This window comes from Leuciscus leuciscus (genome assembly GCF_965113295.1).
Source record: "Leuciscus leuciscus genome assembly, chromosome: 16".
Lineage (NCBI taxonomy): Eukaryota > Metazoa > Chordata > Actinopteri > Cypriniformes > Leuciscidae > Leuciscus > Leuciscus leuciscus.
This window is the reverse complement of record NC_138740.1, coordinates 32,719,862-32,739,847: the sequence shown is the minus strand read 5'-3', so window position 1 is coordinate 32,739,847 and position 19,986 is coordinate 32,719,862. Positions and strand designations below refer to the sequence as shown.

General features: G+C 36.8%; 1 protein-coding gene across 4 annotated transcripts in view; it reads left to right on the top strand.

Annotated features, from left to right (window-relative positions):
- col5a1 (procollagen, type V, alpha 1) overlaps window positions 1–18,890 on the top strand; it is a 100,608-nt gene extending 81,718 nt beyond the window's left edge. For 3 of the 4 annotated variants that reach the window (XM_082141553.1, XM_082141552.1, XM_082141550.1), the window contains 22 exons: window positions 210–263; window positions 356–463; window positions 1,194–1,247; window positions 1,345–1,452; window positions 5,122–5,175; window positions 5,290–5,397; window positions 5,825–5,878; window positions 5,967–6,020; window positions 6,131–6,184; window positions 6,353–6,406; window positions 6,498–6,605; window positions 7,330–7,383; window positions 7,475–7,528; window positions 7,725–7,832; window positions 7,931–7,984; window positions 8,291–8,326; window positions 8,464–8,517; window positions 9,854–10,115; window positions 11,357–11,469; window positions 13,259–13,327; window positions 16,169–16,402; window positions 16,501–18,890. In XM_082141553.1, coding sequence (XP_081997679.1) covers window positions 210–263; window positions 356–463; window positions 1,194–1,247; window positions 1,345–1,452; window positions 5,122–5,175; window positions 5,290–5,397; window positions 5,825–5,878; window positions 5,967–6,020; window positions 6,131–6,184; window positions 6,353–6,406; window positions 6,498–6,605; window positions 7,330–7,383; window positions 7,475–7,528; window positions 7,725–7,832; window positions 7,931–7,984; window positions 8,291–8,326; window positions 8,464–8,517; window positions 9,854–10,115; window positions 11,357–11,469; window positions 13,259–13,327; window positions 16,169–16,402; window positions 16,501–16,647 — 1,995 coding nt within the window. In that variant the 3' untranslated portion in view covers window positions 16,648–18,890. Of the gene's footprint in view, window positions 1–209; window positions 264–355; window positions 464–1,193; window positions 1,248–1,344; window positions 1,453–5,121; window positions 5,176–5,289; window positions 5,398–5,824; window positions 5,879–5,966; window positions 6,021–6,130; window positions 6,185–6,352; window positions 6,407–6,497; window positions 6,606–7,329; window positions 7,384–7,474; window positions 7,529–7,724; window positions 7,833–7,930; window positions 7,985–8,290; window positions 8,327–8,463; window positions 8,518–9,853; window positions 10,116–11,356; window positions 11,470–13,258; window positions 13,328–13,380; window positions 13,450–16,168; window positions 16,403–16,500 lie in introns of all 4 variants that reach the window. The other variant, XM_082141551.1, reaches the window with a different exon arrangement.
- Window positions 18,891–19,986: the final 1,096 nt, after the last annotated feature.

Here is a 19,986-nt window from a genome sequence, read left to right as displayed (position 1 = left end):
TACATTTACATTACAATTCAGACTGAAATAATCATTTATTCAACGATTCCGTTTGGACTCGTCTGTTTGTTTGTGCCGTTCTCCCATGACGACCATTCGTTCTGTTATATAAATATAGATGATATGGAAATCAATTAGCTTGCTTATTTCTTTCTTTCTTCTCATTTCTTTTTTTTCCCCTTTCTCTCGCTCTTTCTTCCGTTCTTCAGGGTCCTCCAGGGCCTACCGGTCCCCAAGGTCCTAGTGGTCAGCCGGGTCCTTCTGTAAGTACTCTGAAATATCCATGTCTCATACTGCATGTTGTTTGTCTTGCTGCGGTATAAGCAGTGTTAGTGACGTCACTTCCTCCCTGCAGGGTGCTGATGGAGAGCAAGGTCCCAGAGGTCAGCAGGGTCTTTTTGGACAGAAGGGAGATGAGGGCTCACGAGGCTTCCCAGGACCACCCGGACCTGTCGGCCTTCAGGTTAGATGGCTGAGTTTGATTTCTGCTTGTTTCTTCAGTCAACATGAAATAAACATATTTTTCTAATACACTTTATGGGTCGTATAGCGCACAATTAACAGCGGTAACTCTAAGTACGTCAGATAAAATGTTGGCACGATTCGGTTCGCTCAATGATGTACCTGATCATTTTGGAATAAGTTATTTAAAATGCAGTTCATTGTTGTATATCATCACGTACAAATCAGAAAGCACAAGCTTTTTGGGTTGTTATGTGATGAGACAATAGATGAAATACAAGTGATAAGGAATCAGTCATGCCATAAAAATTGGCATTGCAAGACTGGAGAAATGTGGAACAGACACTTTCCAGAGGCAAACGTAAATGATTCGTTTTTTTGTGTGTTGTTCTTAAAATAAGTGAAGCACACTGCCATATAAAACTCCATGTAATTGCTTAAATTGCATCTAGTGTTGATGAAAACTGCTCAAACAAGCAAGCTTTATTCGGAAAGTTTTTTCATGTAATGGAAAAAGAAATCACAGTTTAAAATGAACGATGGTCAACGTCATAGAGAACGACAACTCTGGTCCAATGCTTCGATTACTGGCTGATTGTGGGAACATAACGAACACAACTCTAATAGCCCCCCTGGATCCGAATTACATGTGCCATAACAACACCTTTTGGAAAAAAAGGAAGGTTTGCGATTGGATTGCCTGGTTGTAACTGGTTTGTGATTGTGTGCAGGGCTTGCCTGGACCCCATGGTGAGAAAGGAGAGACTGGTGATGTCGGTCAAATGGTACAATTCCACATCTATAAAATCATCTTGGTGAAATGTACATTTCATTTAATAGAAACAGAGTTTTCTCATTGTATTTTCTTGACTTTTCTCTCAGGGTCCACCCGGTCCACCGGGCCCCAGAGGCCCCTCCGGACCCCCAGGAGCTGACGGACCACAGGGACCTCCGGGAGGTATCGGAAACCCAGGATCAGTGGGAGAAAAGGTGAAGAAGCATCGTGCTCAAAACACTCTTTAATTAGATTTTAATTAGAAGCTGACGGCCTTAATGATCTGAGGGATGTGTCAGACTCAGTAATGATCCCACTGTGTGTGTGTGTGTGTGTGTGTGTGTTATAAAGTTGCTGTCATGCTCTGTCAGTTCAGGATTTGCAGGTCTCTCTGGAGAAGGTGACTGAAGTGTTTCCTGTGGACGTGTTTGCTTGTGTGTCTGTGAGGTTGAGATTGATTCTGTGTAGTTTAATGTGTAGAATGAACTATAAGTAAGCCATGATATCCCCAAAAACATTTCTGTGACACGGGTCGTTTTAGCAGCATGACCAGCAACACTAGCTGAACCGTTATCTGTCTGACAGTATAGTTTGTATGCAATGATGATACCCTGTATAGATGTACTGTATGTATAGACTGATGTACAGACAGCTTTGTTTGTTCTGATCAGTTATTTATTAATAATAATAATATATAATTTTTCAAAGAGTATCATTTAATTTAACTTGTTAAGCAATGGCTGTAAACCATGTTGATTTATCAGCAGATTTGTTAATTCTAATTAGAGTGATTTAATAATAATAATAACAAATATGTTTATCTAGTATATAACAATAATATCATTTAAAGTTTAATTTGGGACTATACAACAAGGAAATGTATGGATAGCTTTGTTTATTCTAATTAGAGTGATTTATTATTATTAATAATAAATCTGTGTATCTAGTATATAATAATTCAAATACATTTAATTTGTAAGCAATGGTTAAACAACAAGTTGTTAATTCAATTTAATTTAATTTAAATTGTAAGCAAATACTACTCAGTACAACATGTAGATGTATTGATAGATTTGTTAATGCTAATTAGAGTGATTTAATAATGCCAATTATAATAATAGTAATTATTATTATTATTGCTGAAAATACATTACTGAAATTCAAAATGATGGTGTTTTTGTGACAGCAGATTAGTAATTCAATTGTCATTCAAATGAGACATTTTTAACAAAGTAATGCAAAATAATGTAAAAAAATATTCATGGCCGGTGAAGTTTCTCAATTTAGTCGCCATTTTTACTGGCAAAAACAAAAGTTTGAGCCCTGTTATGTGTGACAAGAGAAAGGAAGAGATCGTTTTCTTCATTAAATAATTAAACATGCTTTACTTACCTGGAAAAAGTATGATATTATGGCATAAGTTCAATCAGTTGACTCAACTTAAAAAAAAGTGAGGAAACCCCTTGCCTTAAAATTATTAAGTAAATAAACTTCATGCGTAATTGAAAAAATTAAGTAATGTGGAATTGTCAAGTTCACGTAACTTATTTTTTTCAATTATGCATACTTTTAAGGCAATGGGTTTCCTCCCTTTTTTAAGTTTTTACTTTACAAAAGAGCATTCTGATTATGTCATGTACTTTATTTCTGGAGTTCAGGCTGTGTTTGCGCTGTGAGAGTGTTCGTGTGTTTACTGAGTGTGACCGTGAGAGCTGAGTGTTGTATCTTTCTGAGCGAACAGACTCGCATGACTGCGCTCGATCACCTCAGCACCTTCCACTGCCAATATTGTTTAATATGGCACTTCAGCACTATTGTTCTGCCTCAGAACCAAGGACCCATTTCAGTTCTGCTTAGAGAGGAGTTTTGCCCAGAGAAATGACCCAGAAAAACACAGCTGAAGGGAGGACTCAAAGAAAACAGATAAAGATGATAGAATGAGGGCTGGAGACAAGGCTGTTTGGTGTTAGTCTGGAAAGATTTACCTCGGCACTTCACTCTGACAGACCTCTTATCCCACTACAGAGAGAGCGAGAGATACCAGAATCTGACACACACACACACACACACACACACACACACACACACACACACACACACACACACACACACACACACACACACACACACACACACACACACACACACACACACACACACACACACACACACACACACACACACACACACACATGAATGATGCAGTTCAGCAGTCTGAGAGACTCTTAATCCCTCTAAATGGCAGACACACACACACACCAGTTAAACATTTAGTTCTTTCATAGCAGCATTTGAAGGGAAGGTTGGATGTTTTTTTAATGTTTAATGTCACAATTTGACTGTTTTGATACAGAGTTTATTAGTGTTTTGCTAACAAGCATCACTATTATTGCTCTTTGAATTTATCGGTATCAGTCGATTGGATATTTAATTGTGCATGCTCATTTCCCTTATAGTGCACCTTTAGTATTACCTTTATAGTACATTTGCCATTATCTAATGCCCACTTAAAGGTAATCTTTAAAATCCCTAATAATTTATTAACACTGTTAAATGTAACCTTCCTCTAACAAATCTCAAAGTTAATATTTCATACTGTACACAGGACATTATAATGTTGCGATCCGTAAAATTCACTTGTAGCATTATAACAATAGTATATAATTTTAAATTTGTTTGTTTTATTCATTTATTTTTATTTAGACAGTATAGAATTTTAATTTCAGTTTATTTATTTAGCCAAAATAGTATAGAATTTTAATTTGATCCATTTAGTTATTTATTTTCAATTATTTAGTTATTTAGACATAATAGTGTAGTTTTTTTTTTAGACAAAATAATATAAAATGTTTATATCAGCAATTTATTTATTTATTTTCAGTTATTTATTTAATTTAAACATAATGGTGTATTTTTTTTCATTTTGGTAATTTCTATTTATTTATTTTTTCATATTTTTATTTATTTATATACAAAATAGTATAGAATTTTAGTTTCAGCAACTTATCGGTTATCAGTCATTACATAAAAAGAATGATCAGCTTATCGATATCAAGCAAAATTAAACAATGAAATTTAATTTAAATTTAAAAAGTTTAAATATCACATAGATTTGCATTGAAGGAGGGACCAGGGTCATATATGGACACCAGAATATTACATAAACTTGTGATTAGGCTCTTTTGACTTAAGGTCCTTGGCACACTGAGTCCGAAATTTTCGCATGCGTTTTTTCGTATTTGTGATTCTGTGGCTCTGAAATGTCAAAACATCATTCAAAATGCTTGCTACGGATGTGAGAAACGCAGAAAATCAAACCTGATCTGAATTTTTTTATGACGGACGAAAGTTTCGGAGGCGTGATTGACATAACGTGAGGTCCTATTTTTTTTTTTTACGTATGAAAATTTTGGATGCAAATTTCGAACAGTGTGCAAGGGCCTTTAGTCAAGTAAGGAACTACCTAGCAACCTAAAAAACACTCATAACACCTTAGCAACCACCCACAACACCTTAGCATCATGGCAGTTAGTTTTGCACCTTCATCAACACTCACTTCTTCAGAAAATGTGCAAGTCTTGTTATCAACACTCAGAGTGTCATCGCTTCATTCAAAACTGTCTGGATATATTATGATTTTCATTCTCATCTGATAGCTGATGGAAGTGGTCATCGTCAAGGTCATTCGTTTGTCTGAATATTGATGTTGCTCATATTTTCATGCAAGAATGTGCCGTTCTGAGGAGGAAAGCAGATTTGCTGACGAGACAGTGAATAATGATGCTGACGTGCTCTTCTGTCCAGTGGAGAAAATCTCTGTAGTGTTTGGGAGAAAAATAGTGTGGGATACCATGTTTTACTTACATCTCTCTCTTTTTCTGTAGGGAGACTCTGGTGAAGCAGGAGAACCAGGCCCACAGGGAGACGTCGGCCCTCCAGTACGGCAAAAAACACTTACAAACAAACAAACTCACATATGCAAAACTCTAAAACATCACTGCTGAAAGGCTCTGAATAACACGCGCATATTTCATACCTTGTGTGTGTTTTAGGGTCCTAGAGGAGAGCGAGGAGAAAAGGGAGAGTCCGGACCCGCTGGTTCTGCCGGTCCCCCCGGACCTAAAGGACCACCAGGAGATGATGGTCCTAAAGGAAGTCCTGTAAGTTCCCACCATGCTCACATCTGATGCTTCATTTTGTGTCTGAAACATACACTCTTTAAAAATGTCTAAACTTTCCAAAGTGGGTTCTCGCAGCAATGGCATAGAAGAACCGTTTTGGGTTCCCTAAAGAACCTTGCAGTGAACAGTTCTTAAAGGAACCATTTTTTCTTAGTGTAAAAAATATGTAAGTAATCTGTAAAAGAACCTTTTGTGCAATTGAAAGGGTCCTTGGATGTTAAAGGTTCTTCATGGGACCACTGATGCCTTTATTTTTAAGAGTGTATTATAGGTTCTGCTTGCTGATTGGTCAATAAGCATGGCTTATTGTGCCTTACTGTTAGGCAAAACACACTTATAAGACCATGCAATTACCACATTTCTGATCAAATATAAAACTATTAAAATGTTTTGGTTTGATTTCCAGGGTCCAAGTGGTTTCCCTGGTGATCCCGGTCCTCCTGGAGAGCCAGGTCCATCTGTAAGTACTATTAATGTTTGAATGTAGTTGTTTCAAAGACATTTTCAGGTTGTTTCCAGGAAGTGACCACTTTTTCTTCCTCCTACAGGGTTTGGATGGTGCTCCAGGTGATAAGGGTGACGATGGAGAGTCTGGTCAGCCAGTGAGTATGCTTTAAGCACAAAAATGTGTAATCTCTGGTGTCGGCTGCATGCATATGTGTGTTTTATAATGATTGCTGCTTTTATGATGCTGTTTATTTGTTTATAACAGGGATCCCCTGGACCTACTGGTGAAACTGGCCCTACCGGCCCTCCAGGAAAGAGAGTGAGTAATGCTTTAGACATCATTTAAATGCATTGAACGTGAGTGCAAAATTAACTTTTTATAGCACACCTGGAGCCAAAAATATCTCTGACTACCCACATATATTAATATTACTATTAATATTAATATATTTTTCAATAATATACGGATATATGGCTTTTTCTTTAGGGACCTCATGGACCTGCTGGACCTGAAGGAAGACAGGGAGAGAAGGGTGCTAAGGTAACATGCACACACTTGCATGCACTTCTATTACAGTCAGTCACAAAAACCATACTGCATTGGTTTCAATGGTTTTGTGTCTCTGAATCAGGGTGAATCTGGTCTGGAGGGTCCAGCTGGTAAGACGGGTCCAGTTGGCCCTCAGGGAAGCCCAGGAAAACCTGGTCCTGAGGGTCTGAGAGGTGTGCCTGGACCAGTGGTGAGTGATAATGGACCAGCCTGACAGCCATACACAGCTCATGTCAGATTTTATGTTAAAAGTAGCCTATTTGGTGAATCGCACCTGTTAATGACATACCCGAGTTAATATTTCACTACAAAATCAAAACAAATATATATTGTGCACAAAGAAACGGGAGCCATTGATTTAAGATTTTTCTTTTAACATTATAAAAGATTTAAGATTTTTTTTTAAAATAACTTGCGTATTTCTATAATGCAACAAAAATGACGTAATAATAAATTAAACATCAATTAAGTTTTGTTTTAAAGCTCTTTCTCCTAAATTTTCTCATTAAATGGAAACATTTTCCAATTTATAAAAATTTGTAGTATTAATGGATGAAACTTATTTTTTAAGACCATTTAATTTTTAATTTAAGCTCAATTAAGCATTTTATCCTTCATTTTCCTCATTACCGTAACATGAAATTGATATTAATGCTCCAAAATATCATTGAACAACTGAAACTTTTGTTTTCATCAATCATGCTATGTATATATATATATATATATATATGCTAGTATTTAAATTTATGCAATATTTTTTCTCTTTCGATTTTCTGTTGAAATAATACTGACAATTTGAGTAAGAATCATTCTTTCAGCTTCTAAGATATAACACCATACCTCATATTCAGTTCTGTCAATGGCAGTGATTCTGATTTGGTGTTAATAAATTGATCTGCTTGTTTCTGATGTAGGGAGAACAAGGACTGCCTGGTACTCCTGGACCTGATGGACCCCCTGGACCGATGGTACCAACATGTTATTCGTCTGGGAATGAGTTCATTATAGTCCAAATGACAATCCACACTCCTCACTTTCTTCTCTTTCTCTCCCTCTCAGGGTCCTCCTGGCCTGCCAGGACTGAAGGGAGATACTGGTATTAAAGGTGAAAAGGTGAGAGAAGCAAATTCATCTTTGACACTCCTAATTTACCAGACTGTCATGCTGTCTAGGTAGGTAGCTGACTAAACATCTTTCTGGAACAAAGCTGTAGTAATGACTTTATATGTTATTTGAACTCTAGCTGGCGTAATTGATTATGAATATGTTCATTACAGCTGAGTTTAGAAATTCATTTGGGTTGTTTCAGGGTCATCCTGGTCTCATTGGACTCATTGGACCTCCAGGAGAACAGGGAGAGAAGGGAGACAGAGGGCTGCCGGGTCCACAGGGAACTGGAGGACTTAAAGGAGACAATGTATGGAAAACGTTTACACACATACAGCAAAAAAAAACTAATATAAACTTTCTGTATTTTCGTAAAGCAGTCTTTAAAATCTGTGTCTTTTTCTACAGGGTATTGCAGGTCCCTCTGGACCTATTGGACCCATTGGACCCCCTGGTCACCCGGTACCATTTTCTAACATTTCTTTGAAAACTTTTATGATGCACACTAAAGGAAATAATAAAGGTTCTTAGGTTCAGCATAGAAATTTTGTCTTATCAAGAACCATTTTTGCCTTTTGAGTTAAATGTTTTTTAGGAGATTGAAAATGTTCTTTAAATTATTGTTTGGAGACTGTAGAATAAAATGATTTTAAACGGTTCTCCTATGGCATCATCTAAAAAAACATTTTGGTTAGATGTTATTATTTCATATGTAAAATTGAATACATTTTTCATTGTGATTTATATTTGTATTTCACTTCTGTTCAGGGTCCTCCTGGTCCTAAAGGTGCTAAAGGATCATCTGTAAGTTATTCGTGTTCTTATTTAAATATTCCTGTTAATTTAATTTGTATTTTAATTACAATATTCATCATCTTTAATTAGCTCTGATTTGTTTTGCATCCCTTTGGCTAAACCTATTTCTGGTTCTGTCTCTATAGGGTCATACTGGCCCGAAGGGTGAAACTGGAGTCCCGGGACCTCCTGGAGCTCCTGTACGTAACTAGGTTCAACACAAAATTGAACTATAAAACAAGGCAAACTAAACACATAAACAGGTTATTCCACTGTGAGATAACTGCATAATTTAACAGATGATTTTGCAGTAGATGTTACATAAGTATAATTGAGGTCTTTTACGTTGTGTAAACCGAATCTGTTAATATTCCTCTGAGAGATTCTGTGGTTATTGCTTCCTTGAGAAAACCTGATATTACATATCTACAAATTGTATTGGTTTCTGTTTCCACACACTGAGTACAACAGCTTCAGGTCACAGAGAGAAATGCAAGTGTTCAGTTAATGTCAGTGTAAAGTTTTTTTTGTTTTGTTTATTACTGTAGTTTTTATTACTGGGCTTTTTGCCACATTTATTTGTAGAGTCAGAAATAGAACAGGAAACAATTAGAAGTGTGAAGAATGTGATGCCCTGGCAACCAACTTGCAAACTTTCCAGAAAATCCATATAAACCACCCAAAACACCCTAGTTACTTCCTAGTGATGGCTTCTCAAATACCCAGAACACCTTAGAAAGCACAAAGTCACATCCTAGCAACCACTAAAATATTTGCACGGTCAAGCACTACTCATGTTTTCCACCAAATGAAGTAACGGCCTGGCAGCCACTTAGAACATCCTAGAAGCTATTCAGAACACCTTAGCAAACTGCCTAACAACACCCTAGTAACCACCCAAATGTTGTGAATTTTGCACAAGCAAGCAACACTCAGATTTTCCAACAATTTAGTAGCGGCCTAGCAACCACATTGCAAAAAAAAAAAATACGCTAGCGTCCACCCAGAAGTTCTTAGCAGTCACTCAGAACACCTTAGCAACTGCTTAACAACACCCTAGCAACCACCCAAACATTGTTGTAACAAATTTTACACAACCAAGCAAATCCCTGAGAACCATCCAAAATATCCTAGCAACAACTTAGAACGCTCTAGCTGCCACCCAGAAAACCCTAGCAACTACTTATAACACCTTAGCAAATGCCTAACAACACCCTAGTAACCACCCAAACATTGAGATGGTGAATTTTATATGGGTAAGCACCACCACATTTTCCAACAATTTAGTAGAAGCCTTAAAAACACATAGCAAAACCCTAACAACTATCTGAAATTATCCCATAAACATCCTAGTAACCGCCTAAAACACACTGGAAACCACCCAGAAGATCCTAGCTGTCACTCAGAACACCTTAGCATCTGCCTAACAACACCTTAGCAACCAGCCAAACATTGTGAATTTTAAACCTATACTCTTAATATTTTTCGAACGCTTTAAGGCATGACGTGAATATTAACGGTTGTCTTCTCGTCTAGGGTCCACCTGGTGATGTCATCCACCCTCTGCCCATCCAGTCCAGCCCGAAACGGGCAAAGAGGAACATTGATGCCAGCCAGATGATGGACGACGCTGCAGATGCCAACTACAAAGACTATGAGGACGGCATGGAGGAGATATTCGGCTCTCTGAACTCTCTCAAACTGGAGATTGAACAGATGAAACATCCGCTGGGCACACAGAGTAACCCCGCCCGCACCTGCAAAGACCTACAGCTGTGCCACCCGGATTTCCCAGATGGTATTTCTCTCTCTCTCTCTCTCTCTCTCTCAATCACACACGCATACATAAATCTAGCAGTATAGATATGGTAACATAAAATTAAAGTTTACTTTTTTATTTTTTTATTACAATTATCTTCATCAGTTTTCTGAAGAGACTTGATTGCTTTATATGATTAATCTAATATTTTACTCACATATAGACATTGATCAGCGAACATTAACTGAAGGTCAACCGAACCTGCTTGACGCATGAGAACAAACCTCATTGCAGAAGCTCAAACATGCTGCGTAACACGAGAATGAACCTCATTGGTTCTTGCAGAAGCTCAAACATGCTGCGTAACACGAGAATGAACCTCATTGGTTCTTGCAGAAGCTCAAACATGCTGCGTAACACGAGAATGAACCTCATTGGTTCTTGCAGAAGCTCAAAACGTGCTGCGTAACACGAGAATGAACCTCATTGCAGAAGCTCAAACGTGCAGCGTAACACGAGAATGAACCTCATTGGTTCTTGCAGAAGCTCAAACATGCTGCGTAACACGAGAATTAACCTCATTGGTTCTTGCAGAAGCTCAAAACGTGCTGCGTAACACGAGAACAAACCTCATTGCAGAAGCTCAAACGTGCTGCGTAACACGAGAATGAACCTCATTGGTTCTTGCAGAAGCTCAAACATGCTGCGTAACACGAGAATGAACCTCATTGGTTCTTGCAGAAGCTCAAACATGCTGCGTAACACGAGAATGAACCTCATTGGTTCTTGCAGAAGCTCAAAACGTGCTGCGTAACACGAGAATGAACCTCATTGCAGAAGCTCAAACGTGCAGCGTAACACGAGAATGAACCTCATTGGTTCTTGCAGAAGCTCAAACATGCTGCGTAACACGAGAATGAACCTCATTGGTTCTTGCAGAAGCTCAAACATGCTGCGTAACACGAGAATGAACCTCATTGGTTCTTGCTGAAGCTCAAACGTGCTGCGTAACACGAGAATGAACCTCATTGGTTCTCACCTGTCAAGTCAAGCGAACCTGCTTGAGCTTCCGTTTACCACAACTGATGTGTGAGTTGGTGAATGTTTATATGTGAATAAAAGCCCAAATTCAATCTGTTAATCATATGTTCGATCGAGTCTCTTCAGAAAATTTTGACTAAATCGCTCAATTCATATGGATTAGTTTACATCTCTTTATGAACTTTTCAAACATAGTGCATTTAGCTTATGATGGATCGGCCTTCTTTCTCTCTTTTCAGGCGAATACTGGATTGATCCGAACCAGGGCTGCTCCAGAGACTCTTTCAAAGTGTACTGTAACTTCACAGCGGGTGGCGAGAGTTGCATCTTCCCTGAGAAAAAGAGTGAAGGGGTAAGAAATGTTCTCCTGACAGCCACAAAACGAAACACTTTTGGACGACTTCCCAACAGTCCAGACCTAGGGTAAAACAGTTTTGATGTCAGAATCACAATGCACAACAACACTTTTAAAAGTACCACATATCAAAATTAAGATGAACACTAAATTCAACTCACATTTTAAGTATAGTCCATGGATTCCTGAAAAACCTCTGGAGAGAAATTGTTCAGCTTAGCATGCTGAGAGGAGTAGATGTACAGTCTGTTCAATATGTCACACTGTCTTAAGGTCACATCTGATTTTCACCGGATTTGCAGTTTTTTTGTCCAATGAAAATCTATGGGAAGATGTACACATCACATCATAATGACAGATTGAACGGCCTGTACTTTCTTTCACAGACTGTATTTTCTGTTCACATCAAACTGAATAAGGTGTACACGAGCAACTCAACTCAAGATTTATTCTGTATTAGATTCTGCACAGAAGTGTGATGAGTTACTTGCCTTAATGAGTCACTGATGGAGAATCACTCAGTGGGGTGTGAAGGTGACTCTCACAAACAAACAACAGAACTAACTTCAGTGCTTCCGCAGGTTCACCCTTCACTCCAGCAGATGCAGCCAACAACAGACAATAACCTCCTCAGGCCTATTCTCCCCAAGCACAAATATTTGCCTTGGCAAGCTGTTCATTCAAACAAACCTTGGTATTTTGATGGACCTCTTCACACTAGATGCATCATTTTTTGGGGCCAAGTTTTAGGTTATTTTTTGTTCACTTAGCAAAAGAGCAAGTGTAATTTGCCTCATATAAATGGTTGTGAATGACCCCCAATTACAGTGGATATGAAAATTCATCCTCAAAGAAAATCCTTTTTTTATTACTATTTTATTAGGTTTTTACTCACATGGTTGTTTGTTCAGCAACAATATTTTATATAATTAAGTTAATTTATTAGTTAAAAAAATAATAATTTGTTAGGTTTTTAAAAATGTTCAAGGCGTTTTTTGTTTACTTCGTAAAACAAATTATTTCATACAATTAAAATTATATTGTTATTATTGTACATGAATGTTATGACCCCCTTAACACTAGATGTGAAAATGTATTTTTTATAATAATATATATATTTAGGTTTTTAGCAAAAATATTTTACACAATTAAATTAACTTATTAAACATTTTAAACAATTTGTTAGGTTTTTACATTTTTCGAGGCATTTTTGTTTACTGTGTACATAATGTTCATAAAAGCAAAATTATATTATTATTTTTAAAACATATTTTGTAGGTTTTTAAGAAATTTTTTTAGTTCACTCAGCAAGATAAATTCTTTCATTTTATAAAAAATTACATTATTATTATATAATTTTTTAAAACATTTATTTAGGTTTTTAACTCACTTTAGTTTTCTCAGCAATTTTTTTTTATATCATATTACATTATTTTAAAATTATATTAAGTTTTTTAAAGATTTTTGTGTCACTTTTTTTGTTTGCTCAGCAAAAGATATGTATGATTATATATTAGATTAGATTATAGTTGTGTATAGAAATATTTGCATTGTATTAGTTGTATGGCTGTTGGAATAATGTGTTCAATTACAACACAATGGCCAAAGACATTCCTCTACATGTGCATGATAGTTACAACATTGTGCAAACTGGATGCAAGAACATGTGAAAGCTCCTGCCTCGGACAGATTGACAACTACACTGAAAAACAAGATTCCCATTGGCTCTCTTCTACTCTCTTATTCTCTTCAGTATTGACTCCAGCTAACTCTCTCTTTCTCTCAGGCCAGACTCACCTCTTGGGTGAAGGAGAATCCAGGGTCGTGGTTCAGTGAATTCAAACGTGGTAAACTGGTAAGAGTGACTCCTCTTTTTTTGTCCTCCTGAAACAGTCTCCTATTTTACAGAGCAAAATGGCTCGCTGGCCCAAAGACAGTCCAGGCACATGGTATAGTCGCTACAAGAGAGGGTCCATGGTAAGTAGGAATGCATGAGAGAAGGGGCCCGGTGCCGAGGGTCCAGGGATCCTGGGCGATCGGCCTCTCGAAGGCCCGTGCTTCTGCATGCTTCTCGGGTCTCTTCATGGACGAGCATGGTCATCATCAGAACAGAAGCAAAAAGTGTGTTTGCACAGACTTATGGGTAATCTGAGGGCTGTAGGTGGAGACATCAGTCAGTCTGTTGACCCCAAAAAAATGTTAAACCCTAACTAACCTTAGATTTACAGATTTATATGTGAAAGATCTGACTGGTGGAATCCATCCTGTCTTCTGTTCCTGTAAGTTTGAGAAAATCACCTTGAAGCGACTGAGTCAGTTAACATGATCGTAGATCTGCTTCAAACGCTAGTAAGATACTCACCTACACGACGATAACAAAGGCTGTATCAAACATCTTCCATATAAGATACCTTGTTATAGAACTTCACGCACCTTTTGTGGAGAAGATGATCACTGAAAGCATTTAGATGAGCTCAGTCGAAAGCAGCAAATAGATACGAGGGAAAAGTTGACTATAAATATAATTTAGGATTCATGAATGGCAGTGAAGAGGCGTAACCGACACTGGTAGGTCACATGATAATGACAACATGGCGAATGTAGTACGTCCAGATTACATTCATACTATACACATTAATAGAACATACTTTTTTTTATTACTTAAAAATAAGTACCTACTCAAGAGAGCATGCCATTTCGGACGCAGCTCTTGTGTGATGCTTCATGTGATTATTTTGATTATATTTGAAGTGCTGCCGAGGAAGAGCATTTCTAATCCGTCACTGTGAGGATCTATATAGGATCATATAAGCTGCTGCCTTAGAAGGTAGATACTAGATAGTAAGCTGTTCACTGGCGTTTGGAACAGATCCTTTGTGTCTGTGGTGGATCTCAGTCACTTCACTGAGCTTCTGGGTTCAGTCTCTGTTGACATGCAGCTGTGATCATGAGGTAATGTGGTCATGGGCAGGTGTTCTTGGTGGGTTGCATGCATGCATGGAAGGTCAATGCATATGAGTGTGTGAGCGGAGTTCCTAATGGTAAGTATATCATGTGTGTGTGTGTGTGCATGGAGCATGCGCTCGCTCTCTCAGTCAGACATGTGTGTGTGTTTGTGGATCAGAGGAGATGGAGTTTTCTTCTAAACATGGGTTGGTATATTCAAGAATGAAAACAAAACATTTGCATATTTTCCGTAATGCAAATGTTGCATCACACCACAAGGGGAGAATCTGCATATAAACCAGAACAACTCATTTGAATATATTAGTGATATTTTTCACTGGAGTCTGTAACAAAATGAGTTTAAAATCCATGTTTGAATGTGTAAATGAATTTTGGTGTTTAATACATGCAGAGTATATCTGTACTGGGAAAAGAGTTCTGTGCTCTTACCTGACTGAGGATCAAAGTTAAAAGTTTTAACCACAGATAAACGTGTATGAGGCAGTTATTTAGCCAGGATGCATTCAATTGATCAAAAATGTTGTTCTTTTGAACTTTGTTCATCAAAGTATCCTGAAAAAAGTCAGTTTCTACAAAAATATGAAGCGGCACAACTCTTTCTACATTGATAATACTAAGAAATGTTTCTTGAGCAGCAAATCATCATATCAGAAGGATTTCTGAAGGATCATGTGACACTGAAGACTGGCGTAATGATGCTGAAAATTCACTTTGATCACAGGAATAAATTACATTTTAACATATATTTAAATATATATATATATATATATATTTTTTTTTTTAAAGTTGTAATAATATTTAAAAATAATACTGTTTTTACTGTATTTTTGATCAAATAAATGCACTCTTGATGACCCTAAACTTTTGAATGGTAGAGTATACATAAATACATACATACATAATGGTTATAGATAAGTATTTATTCAAAAGGAAAACTTGACAATCATTTTTGAAATTCTTTTTGTATCGTTTTTCAGTAAAAGTATTTAGAAAATATTTTAAACAAGATAAATTTACTTGAAGCAAAACTGTAATATATAGATATAATATAGAATATATCTTACCATTTTGGTATTTTTTTATAAAAAAATTTTATCTGAAATATTCTTTAAACAAGAAGTTTGTTTCTTTTTTTAGCCATTGTAGACTTTTATGCCCAAATCTTAAACAGTAGTCAGCAGTGTTGGGAGTAAAGCATTAGAAGTAATGGAAGTTACGTAATCAGATTACTTACAGTAATGCATTACTTTTAAACCTACAACAAAATATTTTTTGTTTGTTTTCCTATGTAATGACTGACACCTCCTGTCCCCATGTTGAGCGAAATTATAAACATGATGGGTATTGTATTTCTAGACTAAATGTGAACATGACTTATTCATTTCACTTCTGGTGTGAAAAGGCCTTTACATTTGCCAAAAATATAACTTTTTGTTAATAAAAAACAAAAACGCAAGCCCAGCCCAGGTGAGAAAAAGTACCTGTAAAGTAATATAACTCATTACTTTCCATGAAAAGTTACTAAGTAACTCAATTAGTTACTTTTTCAGAGAGTAACTCAATATTGTAACACATTACTTTTAAAAGTAACATTCCCCAACACAAGTAGTCAGTGACCATAAAGTACCATTGGACCGGAGGGGTGTGATGTGTAGTTTTCAGCAGATCCTCTAGGGGGCGTTGGTCCAGCCGTTATCTAGAACGCATTGTTGTCTGTTTCTCTGTGCAGCTCTCGTACGTGGATGCGGAGGGCAATCCGATCGGAGTGGTGCAGATGACATTCCTGCGTTTACTCAGTGCCACGGCTCGACAGAACCTGACCTACAACTGTTACCAGTCAGTGGCTTGGCACGACCAGGATTTGGACAATTACGATAAAGCCATCCGATTCCTGGGCTCCAACGATGAGGAAATGTCTTACGATAACAACCCGTACATCAGAGCCGCCATCGACGGCTGCGCGGTAAGAGCCAGGAATACGTTGTGTTTTTTGCAAGTTTAATCTGAAATCTCTCATAACTTAAGCGATGTTCATAATGCTCCATTTCTTTCCTCCCGCAGTTGAAAAAGGGCTATGAAAAGACTATTCTTGAGATCAACACACCGAAAGTGGAGCAGGTACCGTTTGTTGACATTATGTTTAACGATTTCGGCGGAGCAACGCAGAAGTTCGGCTTTGAGGTCGGACCGGCCTGCTTCATCGGCTAAGACTGCTCAGCGAGCACACGCGAACAAAACATATTCATTTTCTCCGAAAAACAAAACAAAACACAAGAAAGAAATAGGATGACTTATTTGTAAAGTTTTGTGTTTCCAAACAAACCCAACAGATACCAAAGTAAGGATAAAAGAAATTTGAAGAAAGAATGGATGTCTAAACAATGGGTTCTTATAACAGAGCAACCTTTTTAACCTCAGTGTACCCTCTGCATCACATGCAAGTTTTGAAACTGGATGAGGTCATTGCTCATGTCTCTCCCAGCCCCGCCCACTTTACGCTCGTCTGACTCTTTGCCCCTCCCACAGGCTGTATAGACAGATTAGATCCATCTTTTTTATTTCCTGCTTGTTCATGGACCCGTAGCGCTGCGCACGTCCGGTTCGGCATTTTCGTACGAGAAATCTTTTCAGTCGGTTTGTTTGCTTGGGTTTTATGTTGTTCCAATTTCCACTTCTAAGCTTTATGTTTTTTTTGTGCATACTTGTCTTCCATTCCCTGGAATGGTAATTATATATATAAATATATATAAATATTTTTTTTTTCTATGTTTGTAAGTACTTTCTGTATATTTTTTTTCTGGTGAAGTGTTTGTTTTGGTTCTGGCTTCAAAACATGCATGTGAACCCATTGAGCGATAAGGACAGAGCTGCTGGTTATTGGATTTGTTTTAATTTTTTTTTATATAAATCACAAACAAATAAATAACTGAACCCTCCCCCCCAAAAAAAAGAGCCTGAGGAAATTTCCAGTGAACCTGAAGTAAAGAAAATAAAGGAAATGATTAAAGTACGACAAAAAATCAACAGCAACCAAATGTCTTATTGCAGATGTGAACAACATCTTTTTGTAATTTAAACAACAAAATGACAATAAAAGTAAGAAACATCCGTAATGTGAGCATTAATTTGCTACCTGTCATGTTGAACTGGCTTCCGGGGGTCTGTGAGTTTGCGACCCGTGTGCATGAGGGGAATCTCTGATCTGATGTTCATGAATCTGTGCTTCCCTGTATCAGAAGAGCACACCGTCACACTGAGGAAACACAATATCAGTAAACTAGGTGCTATTTCCTTCTGTCTGTGGTGCTACCAATATATACCTTTTTTTCTTGTAATTGTTTGTTGTAACTGAAAACGGCTCTGCGGTGATGCCCAAGTGGTTCCACGTCCTCTGTCAAAGTCCTAGCTTTGCTTCCCGAGGTGGCCAAGTACTTTTATGCATGCCATAAAATCATATTCATTTATAGATGAGAACACATTTTTCTTCTGTTATCATTCCTCAGCACATCTGACAATGTCCAGATTGCTACATATGGAGATAATCGATGGTCTTCCAAAGGCTGAAGTTCAACACTTTGCATTACAGTGTTCACAGCACAGTATGAACTTTATTAGAAATGGTTAATTGGAGCACAATCACTGTTAATGCTGTTGTGTAACATGGACCCTGTAATGTAAAGTGTTACTCTAGTTAGCTTGAAAACAAGCTGTTGCATTGGAAATGAAAACGCCTTTTCACATCCTTAAAGTTTTAGCATTTGAAACCGCTCTGGAGAATTAGCTTGGGACCTTTTGATTAGATATTTTTGGAGGGTTCTGTGAATATTTTAACCAAAACGCTTAGAGGAATGAATAGTTAACTCAGCTTTCCTTCCAAAGAGATTTCTCTTAATTTAAGAGACCAAGAATCAGATTGTCTTGTGTGATTATTCAAGTTGTACATTCGCTAGCCTATATTCCTTCTTCACCTGTCAGAATTGTGAAGATTTGTTGTCAATGACTAGAGCCATCTTGTTATTCATCTATCATCTTTTGCCACTAGACATTTTCCTGCACCCTTTTGTTCCGCTTTTGACCACTAGACTTGCTACTGCAAAATCTTTCTCTCCAATTTTTGATTAAATATGACTTGAACTGTTTCTTTTAAGAGGATTCAACATGGAATATGCAGTTTTGACACAATTTTATCAGTACGAAACGAAACGAATTTCAACCAATTCTTCTGTATATTTCAAAACCAGCAGTGATGCTGCCAATAAAGTTTATTCTGTTTTGTTGTTTTGTCTTTGTAATGTTTGTTTATTTGTTTGTTTGTTTTTTTGCGGTCGTGTCAAACCTGTGTACGAGCAGATAGAAGAGGTATTGGTTTTGTGTCAATAAATTCAAGTTTACTGTGTCCACCCACCCTTGTATGTCTTTTGAAGCATTAAAACTTTCCTGTATGCATGAAATTGTTAAGCTTTCTTTTGATGTTTCTTCCCACAGCCACAATTTCTTTTATCAGCGGTATGATACGTCCTCACAGCGCTCCGATGAAAACAGGCCTGTCCTTCATTGTGAAATGGAGAGAGAGCGATGTTTGTTGTAACTCTCTACCAAAGCCCATGTTCCTTTGTAGTATATTTATTGTATTATTTAAAAAATAATAAATGTTAATTGATACCAGTAGTGTTTTTGATATCTGATAAACATATATATATATCTGATATCAGATATACATCTTTATATCTGATAACTGTTATCAGTGTGATATATAATGTAGAGTTGCATGGACCTGTGAAAGGAAATGAAATTTAAAAATATCAGTGGTTATACACACCTGGAACAAAGCCTGAAAAAGCTTTTCTTCAAATTTGTGAGAAAACGTTTCAACAAAAAGGGGCATACATTCATTGCATGACATCATCCTGGTAAGCATTATGATATGAACAATAACTGATGATTTTTGATGTTCCAAAGAGCATAAATGAGCTTCAATGGAAGCAAGAAAATCTGACCGGCTCTACAGTCACATGAGTGACACATTTACTTACATTTGATTAGACACCTATAGAAATATTAAATATTTCTAATTTTAAATATTAGTTTTATATTATAATACATAAGTTTAAAGTTTCCAATATAGTTTTGGACCACTGTAGTTTATAAAAGAACAACACAATGATGTAAAAATTAGGGACTGTGAGTTTTGACAACCAGATAAATGAACATGTCATGGACATTTTAGTTGCTGTGATCTATCTAAATATATTTTTAAACACTTTTCAGAAATATTTCTTGAAACAAGTTGAAAATTGCATGACCCTATTTCAACCCATTTGACAGGTCTGTAATGTGAAAACTAATGTTAGCTGACAACCATCAAATGACATTTTTCTTCAAAACATGAAAATGCTTCCTGTGAAACACTATGAATTCTTATATATTATTAGAATTTATGTTTCTGTTATTTGAAACCCCTTTTGAACTTTTTTTGTCTTCATTATTATTATTATTATTATTATTATTATTATTATTATTAAAGGGACTATATGTAAGAATTTTAAT